At 48.5% G+C, this 13,813-nt stretch overlaps 2 protein-coding genes across 2 annotated transcripts in view; one reads left to right on the top strand and one right to left on the bottom strand.

The window, feature by feature from the left end:
- Window positions 1–13,813, bottom strand: part of rgs7b (regulator of G protein signaling 7b) — a 183,524-nt gene that overhangs the window by 13,048 nt on the left and 156,663 nt on the right. The window lies entirely within an intron of this gene.
- ryr2a (ryanodine receptor 2a (cardiac)) overlaps window positions 1–13,813 on the top strand; it is an 89,480-nt gene that overhangs the window by 34,750 nt on the left and 40,917 nt on the right. Inside the window, 20 exon segments of the mRNA XM_062475381.1 lie at window positions 307–471; window positions 683–804; window positions 1,049–1,188; window positions 1,191–1,231; window positions 1,392–1,500; window positions 1,503–1,526; window positions 2,575–2,628; window positions 2,631–2,669; window positions 4,430–4,548; window positions 4,727–4,860; window positions 5,257–5,498; window positions 7,167–7,359; window positions 8,222–8,438; window positions 8,566–8,670; window positions 8,969–9,072; window positions 10,127–10,210; window positions 10,411–10,570; window positions 11,827–11,974; window positions 12,693–12,901; window positions 13,464–13,638. Coding sequence (XP_062331365.1) covers window positions 307–471; window positions 683–804; window positions 1,049–1,188; window positions 1,191–1,231; window positions 1,392–1,500; window positions 1,503–1,526; window positions 2,575–2,628; window positions 2,631–2,669; window positions 4,430–4,548; window positions 4,727–4,860; window positions 5,257–5,498; window positions 7,167–7,359; window positions 8,222–8,438; window positions 8,566–8,670; window positions 8,969–9,072; window positions 10,127–10,210; window positions 10,411–10,570; window positions 11,827–11,974; window positions 12,693–12,901; window positions 13,464–13,638 — 2,584 coding nt within the window.

Genomic DNA, 13,813 nt, shown 5'->3' with positions numbered 1-13,813 from the left:
CACACGCACACCCATACCGACACAAACCATTCTCACGTCTCAAACGCTGTAATACAATGCCAAAGTGTCATGTCCAGTCATGCCAGACAGCACGACCCAGTGGGTTGTAGAACACGGTGGGAGAAGGGGCTGTGTTTGGCAGTAATAGAGTTCACTGTTAACAGTTGTGTGAGAGAACAAGAGAAGCAGAGCGAGTGAAGACAGGGGCAGACAACAGCTCTCCCAGACAGGGGGAGCGAGCACTGCGGTACCCAGCCCAGCCTTCAGCTGAGTGAACTCACCCTGTCTGGTTGGTCCCCTCCACAGGAGAAGCTGGACTTTGCCCTGAAGAAAGAAGTGGATGGCATGGGCGTTCCTGATATCAAGTATGGGGACTCGGTGTGCTACGTCCAGCACGTGGACACCTGTCTCTGGCTCACCTACCAGACTGTGGATGCCAAGTGTGCCCGCATGGGAGGCGTGCAGAGGAAGGTACAACATGGTGGACGGTCCTCGAATGTGCTTCACTGTCTGCTAGGAACGCTGTTCGTATTCCTAGGGTCACGCTGCTGTATTTGAGACCTGTTGGCTCATTAAACTGACGTACTGTTTCAGGCCAGACTGAAAGTGAATTGGCTACCTGTTTCGAGACGTTTTGAAGGTCCCATGCAGCTGACAGCCTGTTTTGACCCGACTGTTTCAGGCCATCATGCACCATGAGGGCCACATGGACGACGGGCTGACCCTCTCCCGCTCCCAGCATGAGGAGTCTCGCACCGCCCGCGTCATACGCAGCACCGTGTTCCTGTTTAACCGCTTCATTCGGTACACACACGCACGCGCACACACACACACACACAGCACTGTCGTAACCTCGCTCCACATCTTTAGTCATAATGAGAAAGTACCTGTCCAACAGCACCATTTCAAATCCTCTTAATTTGGATCACTTGAACCCTCTAGATCAATACGATGAAATGAGGTGAGAGATGGTAACATCTTTCTTGTTCATCCTTCTCTTCCTCTCCAACTCTCTTTCTGTCCCTCCTTCCTTGCCTCTATCTCTCAGGGGTTTGGACACACTTAGTAAAAAAGGGAAGACCTCAACACTGGATCTGCCAATCGAGTCAGTCAGTCTCAGTCTGCAGGATCTTATTGGTTACTTCCAGCCTCCTGACGAGCACCTGGAACACGAGGACAAACAGAACCGCTGCGAGCGCTGAAGAACCGACAGAACCTCTTCCAGGAAGAGGTAGCCTTGAGCCCAGGAGTCTGGGATTCGCGGTCCACCACTGTAGTTCTTTTCTTTGTACCCGTGTTTCACTGTGTTCGTGAGTGTGTTTTGTATGTGTGCTGGATAAGTTTTAAAAATGACACAGACAATATCCCCCCCCCCCCCCCCCGCCCACTAGGGAATGATCAACCTGGTGCTGGAGTGTATCGACCGCCTGCACATCTACAGCAGTGCTGCCCATTTTGCTGACGTGGCGGGCCGGGAGGCCGGCGTAGCCTGGAAGTCCATCCTAACTCATTATATGAGCTGCTGGGTGAGGCCGAGGCCGGGGCGGGGCGGGGGGGGGGGGGGGTGAACTGCCTGCCTGGACACTCAGGGGGATTCTAATGCTGCTCCCCAGCCTGTGTACTCTCTCTGTAACACACTCTCTCTGACCCAGGGCCACGGATGGGCCAGGTCTACATAGTCACCCCCATGTCAGTCATTCGAGAGAGAGAAAGAGAGAGAGAGAGAGAGAGAGAGAGAGAGAGAGAGAGAGAGAGAGAGAGAGAGAGAGAGAGAGAGAGGAGAGAGAAGAGAGAGAGGAGAGAGAGAGGGGAGGAGAGAGAGAGAGAGAGAGAGAGAGAGGGAGAGAGAGAGAGAGAGGGAGAGAAGAGGGAGGGAGAGGGAGAGGGAGGCAGATAATGAGACAGAGGGATAATGAAAGACAGGATGAAGACAGATAAAGAATGGAATGACAGAGTAGGGAGATACCACCTAGACAACATTAGACCAGTGCGGTACATTCCTTAATAAGAGTGTTTCTGGTTTGCACAACCTAGTCTCTGGTTGGCTCTGCCACATTACAGATAATTGTAGCTGAACACTTGTATAAACTGGCATCTGGTCGTCTGTCACTGGCTGGGCTTAGGCACACAAACAAACAAACAAACAAACGCGCACACACACACACACACACACACATGAAAGCACAATGGTAGGACTATGACTACTAAGAATATGGAGTCATTATTTTACCTGGAGTAGTGCAGTAGCAGTGGGACGAAGGTGGAGAGAGAGAGAGAGAGAGAGAGAGAGAGAGAGAGAGAGAGAGAGAGAGAGAGAGAGAGAGAGAGAGAGAGAGAGAGAGAAGGGCAGGAGAGAGAGAGAGAGAGAGAGAGAGAGAGAGAGAGAGAGAGAGAGAGAGAGAGAGAGAGAGAGAGAGAGAGAGAGAGAGAGAGAGAGAGAAGGAGGAGGAGAGAGATGGAGAGACAAGGGAGAGAGAGGCTACAGATACTGTCTGGAGAGGAATAGTTTAGTTCAGAACACATCTGTGATTTTTCACTATTTTTATATCGCATTCTTTTCTCCTTCTCTCCCAGCTGCCTTGATAAGAGGAAACAGGAAGAACTGTGCCCAGTTTTCCGGCTCTCTGGATTGCTGATTAGCAGACTGGAGCGGCTGGAGGCCTCTTCTGGTAGGTCAACTATCATGTGATCTACGCCCACCTTCTGCACCTATAAAATCAGACACACAACAGATGCACACGACAGTACCTGTCTGTCCTTTTATCTTTAGACATTCACTCACCATTCATTTAATTCTTCAAGTCTAATCCTGAGTCGCCTCTACTGCAGCACAGTGTTTGCAACTACTGTCTATCTGTCTATCTGCCTGTGAAGTCAATCTTCAATGGGACTGATAGTGCGGCGAAAAGGACAGACTCCTAGATCTCGTAGAGGATACGCTGACTTTATTCCACTGCTGCTTTGTGTGGGATGATTATCTGGGATGGATCTACCAGGGGGATGACAGGGGACTCTCTATCATATCACTACCTCCAGGGGAACTCATCAGCTCAGTGGGTTTGTGCTACTCAAACAGCTCTGTATGCAGAAGGAGCACCCCTCATAGATCATTCCAGTACTCCACACCTGTGTCCAGTACTGGTGCCCAGAGAGGAGCGTAGCAATCCCAGAATGCTACAGGCGGGGGTAGTAGTGTAATCGCTGTTGTTTGGTCTGAAGCCAGGTTGTACATTACAATAATGTATGTGTGAGAAAGAGAGAGAGACATTGTTGAGAATGGATGGAAGGATGAGATGAAAAGAGAGGTGGACTGGATTAGAGAGAGAGGGAGAAACAGAGCAAAGGAGAGAAAAGATAGGAGGAAACACGAGTCTGTGTCGTCTACCTGGTCTCCATTGCCCTCCTTACACAGATGAGTGTGAAGGTGGTGAGGAGAGAGGGAGAGAGAGGGGAAGAAGAAAGAGAATGTATATTCGGTCCTTGCCAGCTGTAAAGAATGAATGTACTGAGAGTGTGCAGGAGCAGGATGCTTGGCTGAAGCACTGCTCCTTCTCACACTCACACACACACACACACACACACACACACACACACACACACACACACACACACACACATATACTCACACACACACCTGAACTCTTACACAGGAGGTGGTTAAGAATTCTACCACTTACTTCAAAAGCTCTGAATTATGAAACTCCAGCATACTCCAGGCTCTGATCTACAGCAGTCCTACAGCACCAGCTTTGAGAGATGTACTGTACATCCAAACACAGGCTTCAAACCCACACAAACACAAGCTAGACCTGACCTCAAGCTATTCTGGTCTGGACATTTTTAGCCTACCGTTTACATGTGTCGATTTTGAATTTACTGAAGAGGAGTAAAGGGTGAGATCATTCTCACTCTCTCTCTGCATCTCTCTCCCTCTTTAGCTCTCTCTCTCTCTCTCTCTCTCTCTCTCTCTCTCTCTCTCTCTCTCTCTCTCTCACACACACACATACAGAAGGGTACACATACAGAAGGGTATTCCAACTCCCATTTTGAGCCCCTTTCACTCCAGAAGTGAGAGAGATCGAGAGAGAGAGAGAGAGAGAGAGAGAGAGAGAGAGAGAGAGAGAGAGAGAGGTGCTAGGGCCTGTGGTGATGAGAGGCTGGTTGGTGTTTGAGGAAGCTGCTTTAGAATATAGAATAGGATGAGTCACAAACTGATAAGGGGAGAATAAATAACTGTTTGAAGTTAGGGTGATTCACACACACACACACAAACACAAACCTACTCATCTTTCAAATGCCTCAACAAACAAACTAACTGGATCCAAAAAACAAGCAGGGGTGCAGAGGATGGTAAGGATGTTGGGGTGGAGAGGATGGAGTGGATGTTGAATTGTTTGGATTGTTTCTTTCCCATGCGGTGGTTCTGCAGGGATTCTGGAGGTTCTTCACTGTGTGCTGGTGGAGAGTCCTGAAGCCCTGAACATCATCAAGGAAGGACACATCAAGTCCATCATCTCCCTCCTGGACAAACATGGACGCAACCACAAGGTCAGATTCTGAAGGAGCACAGCTGTGTGAGCGTATGCGTGAGGTGAGTGTGTATGTGTGTGTGTGTAAGGGGTGCATGTTTGTGTACGTGTATATGTTCTGTATGTGTGCGTGTGTGTGCGTATGTGTGTGTGTATGTCTGTGTTCAGGAGGTAACACTGTGCTGCTTGTCTGTCAGGTGCTGGATGTGCTGTGCTCTCTGTGTGTGTGCCATGGCGTGGCGGTGCGCTCCAACCAGCACCTGATCTGTGACAACCTGCTCCCTGGACGAGACCTGCTGCTGCAGACACGCCTGGTCAACCATGTTAGCAGGTACACACACACACACACACACTTACACATTCTGCCGACATGGCTGCTAAACCTGCCCCTCTGCCCCCCTCCCCTCTCAGTGTAAGCCCCCCGGGAAGGAAAGGACCGGGGCAGGAGGTTAATCACTCTGCCACTCACTCTATACAGTACAGCCAACCTGTATTGACCTGATTAGAAAGGCTATAGTAGAGGCTGTCCGGCTGGGAGCCACTCATGCACTCTAACCCCTTGTTTCCTTTCTTCCTTGGGGTCGCTTTTTCCCCATATTCTCTCATTTTCCTCCCTCTCACATTCAATCTCTCTCTCTCTCTCTCTCTCTCTCTCTCTCTCTCTTTCTCTCTCTTTCTCGGCCACTCACCCATCTTCCCTCCCTCTCTCTTTCTCATCCAATCACAGCATGAGGCCCAACATCTTCCTGGGGGTGAGTGAAGGCTCCGCCCAGTACAGGAAGTGGTACTATGAACTCATCGTGGACCAGGTGTTGTCGTTTGTGACAGCGGAGGCCACACACCTGCGAGTGGGCTGGGCCACCACTGACGGCTATGCCCCGTACCCGGGGGGCGGGGAGGGCTGGGGCGGCAACGGTGTGGGGGACGACCTCTACTCCTACGGGTTCGACGGCCTGCACCTCTGGTCCGGTGAGAATGGTGGTGGAGAAGGTCCATTCTGTTTTCTATATAACATGGTGGGTTACATTAAGATGCTGCATTTAAATGCGAGTAAAATGCCATTGTGTTTACTACAAATGTTACATTTGATATGATTTGCTTGTGTTATTAAAATAAATGGAGTTGAACTGGAACTTAACCCCAATTTTCCTAGACTCCCTAACTCCCATAAGAAAATCTAAATTAAGGTTGTATCAAGTTCAGTATTATTGAGCTGTCGAAGTCTTCAGTCTGCTGTGTATCCAATTCCATTGATTTGGTGTCAGTGGAAATATCTCCCATCCCAGCAGTTTTTTGTGTTATGTCACTGAGCTCCTAGTCCACTGAACGCTCCTCTTCCTTGAGCGCAGACTGAAGGTTCAGATGCTGTGTGCTCAGCACAGAGGTCTTGGGAGGCTCTGACGGAGAGGTGCTATAGCAGTGTTATGATTGGCTAATCCCTAAACACACGGCTGCCTGTGGATAATCCCTGCATAGTAGGCTGGTGTGAGGGGAGATAATACACCCAGGCCAAAAGAAAGGAATGGAGAAAGAGGGAGAGAGAATGAGAGCAAGAGAGAGATAGAGAGACAGACAGAGAGAGAGAGAGAAAGAGAGAGAGAGAGAGAGAGAGACAGAGAGAGAAAGAGATGGTGTTTCTAAATAAAGCGTGCCACTGTAAACACACTCGTTTTTTTTTCTTCTGTGGTGAAATCGTTATATTCAATTGGATGGTTTTGACCATTCTGTTTCAGCACTATTAAAAATGTGTGCAGCTCAATGATGTGGAAAGGTTCTCTGAGAAGGAAGGAAACCACAGAGGGCAGGAGGGTGGGGGAAGGACAGGATGAGCTAGATGAAGTGGGAAAGAGGGAAGAGTGGAGTAGAGAGAAGAGGAGGGGAAAAGGGGTTGTCAATAGAATGAGTGGGAGGTAGGGAAAGTGGAGCAAGTGGTTAAGGAGGAAGGGATGATGATGATGGGAGAGGAGGTGGGAGAGAGGGGGTGAGGGGAGTCAGTACAGGGGAGATGATGGGAGGGGAGGTGGAAGAGAGGAAGTGAGGATGGGGGGTGAGGAGGTAAGTGGTTTTTAGAGAGGAGTAACATCTCACTGTGACGATGACATGGTTACAACATAGTTACGGTATGTCGATTTGTACAGTAAGTGTTCCTGTGTGCAGGCTTTTTTTTGTTTGGGGGGAGTGGGGGGCTAGAAGGACTGGAGCCCCCTGGGAGTGTGTGCCCCCCTGAAGCGGAGGAGAATATTGATTGTGTGTGTGTGCGTGGTGGGGATGAGAAGCCAGAGAGGAAAGAGAGCTAGATAAATCCTCAGCGGGGCTCTTTAGACCTGGCTGGCCCAGACTATATCTCACCTCCCTTTCTGTTTTACTGCTAAGCCAGCAACACACTGCTCCTGCCTGGCTTGGACAAGGGATCTCCACAAATGTCTGTTCAGACACACACCCACACACACTTATTCTAAAGTGTGGAGCTTTGAACTGCTTGGGTTGTAGAAACGGATGCTGGAACTGTGTGTGTGTGTGTGTGCGTGTGTGTGTGCATGTGTGTGTGTGCGTGCATGTGTGTGACACTGTGGCAGCGAAGGCTCTGTCTCCTTTATTCTGGATGGAAGTGGAAGCTTACCTCCCTCTCACCCACAGGCTGCATAGCGCGGACAGTCAGCTCGCCCAATCAGCATCTGCTGAAGGTGGAGGACGTGGTGAGCTGCTGCCTGGATCTGAGCGTGCCCAGTATCTCCTTTCGGATCAACGGCCAGCCCGTCCAGGGCATGTTTGAGAACTTCAACTCTGATGGCCTTTTCTTCCCCGTGGCCAGCTTCTCGGCTGGGGTCAAGTATGCACTCTTCCACCTCTTCCTGTGTGGATCCATGCCTACCCATACCTGATAAAAACTGTCTCATAAACACTTATGTCAATCTATAAACATCTGGATAAGTATAAGCACGATGATTGTAAGAACAATGTTTAACTGTGTACTTGTCTAGAAGAAACTCAATATCGCCTCCTGAATCATTTTGTAGACCTGCAAATATGTGGAATACCAATGGGCACTGGAAAATATAATGCACCACAAGTGGCAATCCATCAATGTAATTTTATTTGCCACCGAGGACATTAAAATGCAATAAGCTTTGCATTGCATTAGTATTGCTTTGAACTCTTTAAACAAACACCTCAATAACTCACCAATTGTGCCTTAAGTGAAATGTTTGTGTGTGAATTGCATCTCTTAAAGGTATAAATAAAATGGTGGTAAGGCCACTACCAGAACATTTGTGTGGAAGCCAGAAAGTGCAGATAGCAGCCTTGCTGCTAGCTACTGTAAATCACTCAAATGGAATCTTGCCATCAGGACAAAGTAGTCACTCACTGCTCGCCTCTCAGGACAATCGTTGTTCGATTATTTATGTCTGAGTAAGGGCGTTTTGCTCCAGAGAGGACAGGCTGCTATGAATGGCCTCAATTCTATCATAATGCAATCACTCATGCACCCTGCAGCAAGGATATAATTGTTTTAGTATTGATTGCTTCAAGCACTGTATCCCTCAAGCCAAAGTCTGAGGTGTAGGAACTGGTTTGGAACCAGCCTGGTTCTGTTGGACATATGTTGCTTTTCTGAAACATATGCCTCCCCCCCTCCCCTCTGCCCCAGATAGAAGTACTTGATCAGAAACTCCTTCTCCCTCAATCTCCAGGGTACGTTTCCTGTTGGGCGGTCGCCATGGAGAGTTCAAGTTCCTGCCTCCTCCGGGCTACGCGCCCTGCTTTGAGGCGGTGCTCCCCAGAGAGAAGCTGAGGGTGGAGCACAGCCAAGAGTATAAGCAGGACCACGCTGGCACCAGGGATCTCCTGGGGCCCACTGTCACGCTGTCCCAGGCTGCCTTCACCCCCACACCTGTAGACACCAGCCAGGTGAAGACTCCTGCTCCCTGTCTGATGTGTGATACAATGTGATACAAGAGAGTGCATTGATATCCTGTGTGTATCCATGTGTGTGTGTATGCGTGTGTGTGTGTGTGTACTGTATGTGTACGTGTAGATTGTGTTGCCTCCCCACCTGGAAAGGATCAGAGAGAAGCTGGCTGAGAACATCCATGAACTGTGGGTCATGAACAAGATTGAACTAGGCTGGACCTATGGAGCTGTGAGTAACACACGCCCACACAAGCTGCTCCAGCTCTATGTTAATAAGAATCACAGGGCTGGGAAGTGGGAAAGCAGTCCCACTTGAGGTGCTGCTGCACGCAGCAAGCCAATCAACCTGACAGGCAGACAGGCAAGCAGACAGACAGGCAATCAGTCAGACAGACAGAGAGACAGACTGACTGACTGACTAAATGAATATGGTATGATATGATCTCGTTGTGGTGTGACTGACAATGCGCACGTTAGAAGCCCACATGCTGTGTCATGCCGATCCTGCTCCTGTGTGGTTCCTCCAGGTGCGAGATGACAATAAGCGGCAGCACCCATGTCTGGTGGAGTTCTCCAAGCTGCCCGAGCAGGAGAGGAGCTACAACCTGCAGATGTCCTTAGAGACACTCAAGTAGGTCTGCTTCTGGTCCCCTATTAGTACACTTGGTTCTGAGCCACACAGGTCCATTTGGCCCAGTTCTAATCCAATCCTGTGGTAGCAGCCTGCATGGTCCTAGCTTTAACTGCTAACTGCTAACTCCCTTAGATCTGACCCAAAGTTGATCTGATGCAGGTTCAAGACCAGGGATCTTATCCTTGGTAGATATGTCTTTGTGATCCTGGAATCATGTCCATTTAAACAGAGAGATGCTATTATGAGAACATCTGATTGGTCTATTAAAACCATGGATTCAAGTTCAAGATGACACATGGATTAATGTGTAAGGATATCCACCCTGCCGCCAGCCACGCTGATACACACATCACATTACTTGATCTCTGTTTCCATCTGGCACGTTCTTGTGATCGATGAGCAGTTTGTGACAGGCAAAAGGATTTTCAATACCTGCTGTGGCTTTCCATCAACTGAATATCAGCCTCTCCTGACAGTTATTTTTCTCCAAGACTACCCATAGCCAATTCCACAAGTCATTTGAAACCTTCAGGGAATGACGATGTTAGTTTAATTAATTCCATAAGTCGAGGAGGGAGAGTAAGATTGAAGTGCTGGGCTGTGATGAGACAGACACAAAGGGCTATCTAACTGCAAAAAGGGTTTTCCATGACCAGAATATTCAAGTACTTGAGTCTCTCTCTTTCTGCTCATTATCCCTTATAAAAGAGGACATGCTAAAAAGTAGTGTTTATGTGTTTTCATGTTTAGGACTCATAAATTCTTCTGTGGTTTGTTGGAGGTTTTCTCCACATGGATTTTAGAGTCTATTCCATACTGGATGCTTATGAGTCCTGATGGACCAGTCTAACTGACCATACAGATATACTGTACACTGTGTCAAAGATAATGTAATGCTGCTGCTGAAGAGAGAAATAGCACTGTTCCACTCTCTTTGAGTTCTAATGACCAATCCATCACTTCACCTCCCTTCACTGGTCACAGTCCGAAGATCAGTATTCTCTTACTGTATACCCACTCCTCAAACCTGTACGTGTGTGTGTTTCCACAGGACTCTCCTGGCTCTGGGTTGCCATGTTGGCCTGGCTGATGAACATGCTGTTGAGAAGGTCAATAACCTCAAACTGTCCCCTACGTAAGTCCCCTGTCCACTAACATCTTACAGTTCATCCCACAAGATCAGTATGTTACAGTATGCTACTGTTACAATATTTTGCAGTGTTTTATAGTATGGCTGGAGGGGAAACAACCCCAGTCAGCTTGTCGGAAGGAAGGTCAACAGGATGCATTTTCAGAATATGTAAACCGGTTGTCTTTCCTCTCTCTCCGGGCCAGCTACGAGCTGTCCAGTGGCTACAAGCCGGCCCCCATGGACTTGAGCCACATCAAGCTGGCCTCCACACAGGAGGCCATGGTGGACAAGCTGGCGGAGAATGCCCACAACGTCTGGGCCAGGGACCGCATCCGCCAGGGCTGGACCTACGGCATCCAACAGGTGTGTGTGTGTGATGTGTGTATGTGTGTGTGTGTGTGTATGGTGAGGGGGCGGTCAATGTGTGTGCACGTGTGTATGCCTTACGCTGTCTTTATCCCAGTTATAAACAAAAAATGACAGACATTTTAATAGGCACTCTTGGTCTTAGACGTCTCTCAAATGTCTTTACAATTCCTGTACCCCTGGGTAGACAGTACAACAGCATAGTACCCAACTGTGCTGCAGTATTACATACAGTACACAGTTCTCGTCTGGGTGGGAGGGGGAAGAAAATGAAGGGTGGTGAATGGAGAGGGAGCAAGCTAGCTGTAGGATTAACACTGCCAGGGTTATTCATGGCAGGGGTTAGCACACTCGCTAATGCAGACGCTCCACCATAATCCTGGCTGTGAAACCTGTCTGACAGCACACTCTGCTTTGTTCCTGCAGCTGAGATATGTTGGCAGGATCTTAGCATGTTATGGAGCAGGTGTGTCCTGTGCAGGGCTCACAACTAACTTTTTTCCTCATGGTCCCAGTACCATCCCAAAGTGCAAAATTAACCATTCCAAACTGAATTTGACCTGTCCCAAAATGTAAATTCTTGTGTTTTTGCATTTGGACATCTGAAATGGGTCTAGGTTATTTGCAACAAAGGACTCTTGATACTTCTGTCATCAGAACAAGTCTGTATTTGAATGATCAAAAATGTACACAGTAACAAAATCACTACCATGCATACTGTAATGCCAGAGCCTTCTGCAGCTGGTAATTGGCTGCCATGCTCGGCATCCCCGGAATATTAAGACAATCGGCTACACCTGTGTCTTGTTTAGTATTAGTATTTAAGTGTCTGTTTGTGGGTTGTCCGGTGCGAAGTCTTGATCTTGTTTTCCAGTTCAGCCCGAGCCTTGTTAAGAATACGTCTACTGTTACTGACCTGAGCTAGTTGTCCTACTCCGTTTTGGATCTCCTGTATTGCCCTGTCTACCGTGTACCGATCTTTGCCTGTCCGACCATTCAAATAAATCTGTGCTTGGATCCAACCCCGTCGGGTACATCCTTACACATAGTCACTGATATGGCAAATGTTTGTTTTTATTTTTGAAATAGATTCCCTTGAAATTGATTGTAATCTCCTTAGATCACAATACATAGTACAAAGCAGTACATTTGTAATACAGTGTGTGTCTGACCTGTGAAATTACCCTATCCTTGCGGTAGAAAAACAACTTCCTGTCACCATTTCCTGACTAACCTCCTCCTCCCTGGTGAAGGATGTGAAGAACCGGAGGAACCCACGTCTGGTTCCCTATGCCCTGCTGGACGAGAGAACCAAGAAGTCCAACAAGGATAGTCTGCGGGAGGCCGTACGCACTCTGCTGGGCTACGGGTACAACCTGGAGGCCCCTGACCAGGACCATGGTATGGTCACTCACTCACTCACCACACACACAAACACTTGTCTTCTTTGCAACAGCTCCGTGTAATCCAAGACAGTTCATGCACTATTCTTTAGAATTCTTTATGACACAGTTTTTAAACTGGATAGTTTTTTTTCTTTTCCTGGTGTGATTGAATTTATAGCTGTAGTGGGCCTGCATGGGTGACTTAGCTGTGCAAGCACCACACCATGAATCACCTGGACAGTTGTTTACCTTCCGCTAGCAGCTAGCTGCCAGGGTTAGCCCAGCAAGAGCTGCCTCTTCTGACGGATGCTGAGCAAGGCAAAACTGCCAATAAACTACGCATTTTGAAAAACACTTTGTCAGTTGGCCCTCTTGATGTTTTCTTTTCCCATCAACCCACAGGGAATAAATTGACTTCTATACTTCTTCACCAGCAAGGTCTCAAAGCAATCCTCAGATCACACCGCCAGCATACTGTTATACATCCTTCATTCTCTCCTCTCTCTCTCTCTCTCTCTCTCTCTCTCTCTCTCTCTCTCTCTCTCTCTCTCTCTCTCTCTCTCTCTCTCTCTCTCTCTCTCTCTCTCTCTCTCTCTCTCTCTCTCTCTCTCTCTCTCTCTCTCTCTCTCTCTTCTCTCTCCTATTATCACTCTCTATCACTCTCCTCTCTCTCTCTCTCTCTCTCTCTCTCTCTCTCTCTCTCTCTCTCTCTCTCTCTCTCTCTCTCTCTCCAGCAGCCAGAGCAGACTTGAGCAACATGTCCGCCGAGCGTTTCCGTATCTTCCGTGCGGAGAAACCCTACAGTGTGAACGCCGGGAGGTGGTACTTTGAGTTTGAGGTGGTGACGTCAGGGGAGATGAGGGTGGGCTGGGCACGGCCTGGCTGTCTGCCCGACCAGGAACTGGGCTCCGACGAGCACGCCTTCGTATTCGACGGCTTCAAGGTAACATCACCAGTTCACACTGTGTAATCTGTCCTACTGTTGTTGCTGCTGTTAGAGCGAATGAACACAACTGAGCCACCCTGATTGTGATACTTTTGAGAGTCTGCCACGAGTTGACCATCTTTAAGACATTCCTTAGCGAGAACATGAAGGTATTATCTATGCATAGACTCTCCCTAGACGCACTTGGAGCCCCCTGCAGCTGCTTAGGAAGAATTGTGTGAAACTGTGCTCCTCCATGCTGTCTGCCGTGGCCAGGGTGGGTGACTGAGCTGGTGGTTAGTCAGGCTGGTGTGAAGGCTGTCATTCTGTGAGTGGGCAGGAGGCGAGGGCCGAGGTGACTCACACTGTCAAGCACTGCAGGTGGTGACAACAGCTATTTATGAACAGTAGAGAGGAAGCTGGAGAGATGAGGAGAGTCTGTGTGTGTGTGTGTGAATTTTGCTTGTCTGTGTGTGTTTGCAAGTGTGTGATATCTAGAGAGAGAGAGAGGAGAGTGTGTCAGTACAGTATATACAGGTATACTGGTGATGTGTGTGTGTATCCTGTTTGCTTTGCTCAGGCCCAGCGGTGGCACCAGGGGAATGAGCACTTTGGGAGGTTGTGGCAGTCAGGTGACGTAGTGGGCTGCATGGTGGACATGAACGAACAGACCATGATGTTCACCCACAATGGAGAGGTCTTACTGGATGACTCAGGGTCTGAACTGGCCTTCAAGGACTTTGAAGTCTGGGAAGGTCTGTGCTTCAACTCTATTTTTCTCTCATTTAATCTGTATTACTGTAATCCTGTTGAGTCCCGTTCAAATAAAGTTTCCGGTCCAAAAAGGCCCCCGACTAAGATCAGAAAGAATTTAGGTTTGGCAACACTTCAACTAACCATTAACCTCAATGTTATGTCACCAATGACAGC

This window comes from Osmerus eperlanus, chromosome 12, assembly GCF_963692335.1.
Source record: "Osmerus eperlanus chromosome 12, fOsmEpe2.1, whole genome shotgun sequence".
In the NCBI taxonomy this organism is placed as follows: Eukaryota; Metazoa; Chordata; class Actinopteri; order Osmeriformes; family Osmeridae; genus Osmerus; species Osmerus eperlanus.
Note: the sequence above shows the minus strand (reverse complement) of the source record. Positions and strands in the feature narration are given on the sequence as shown.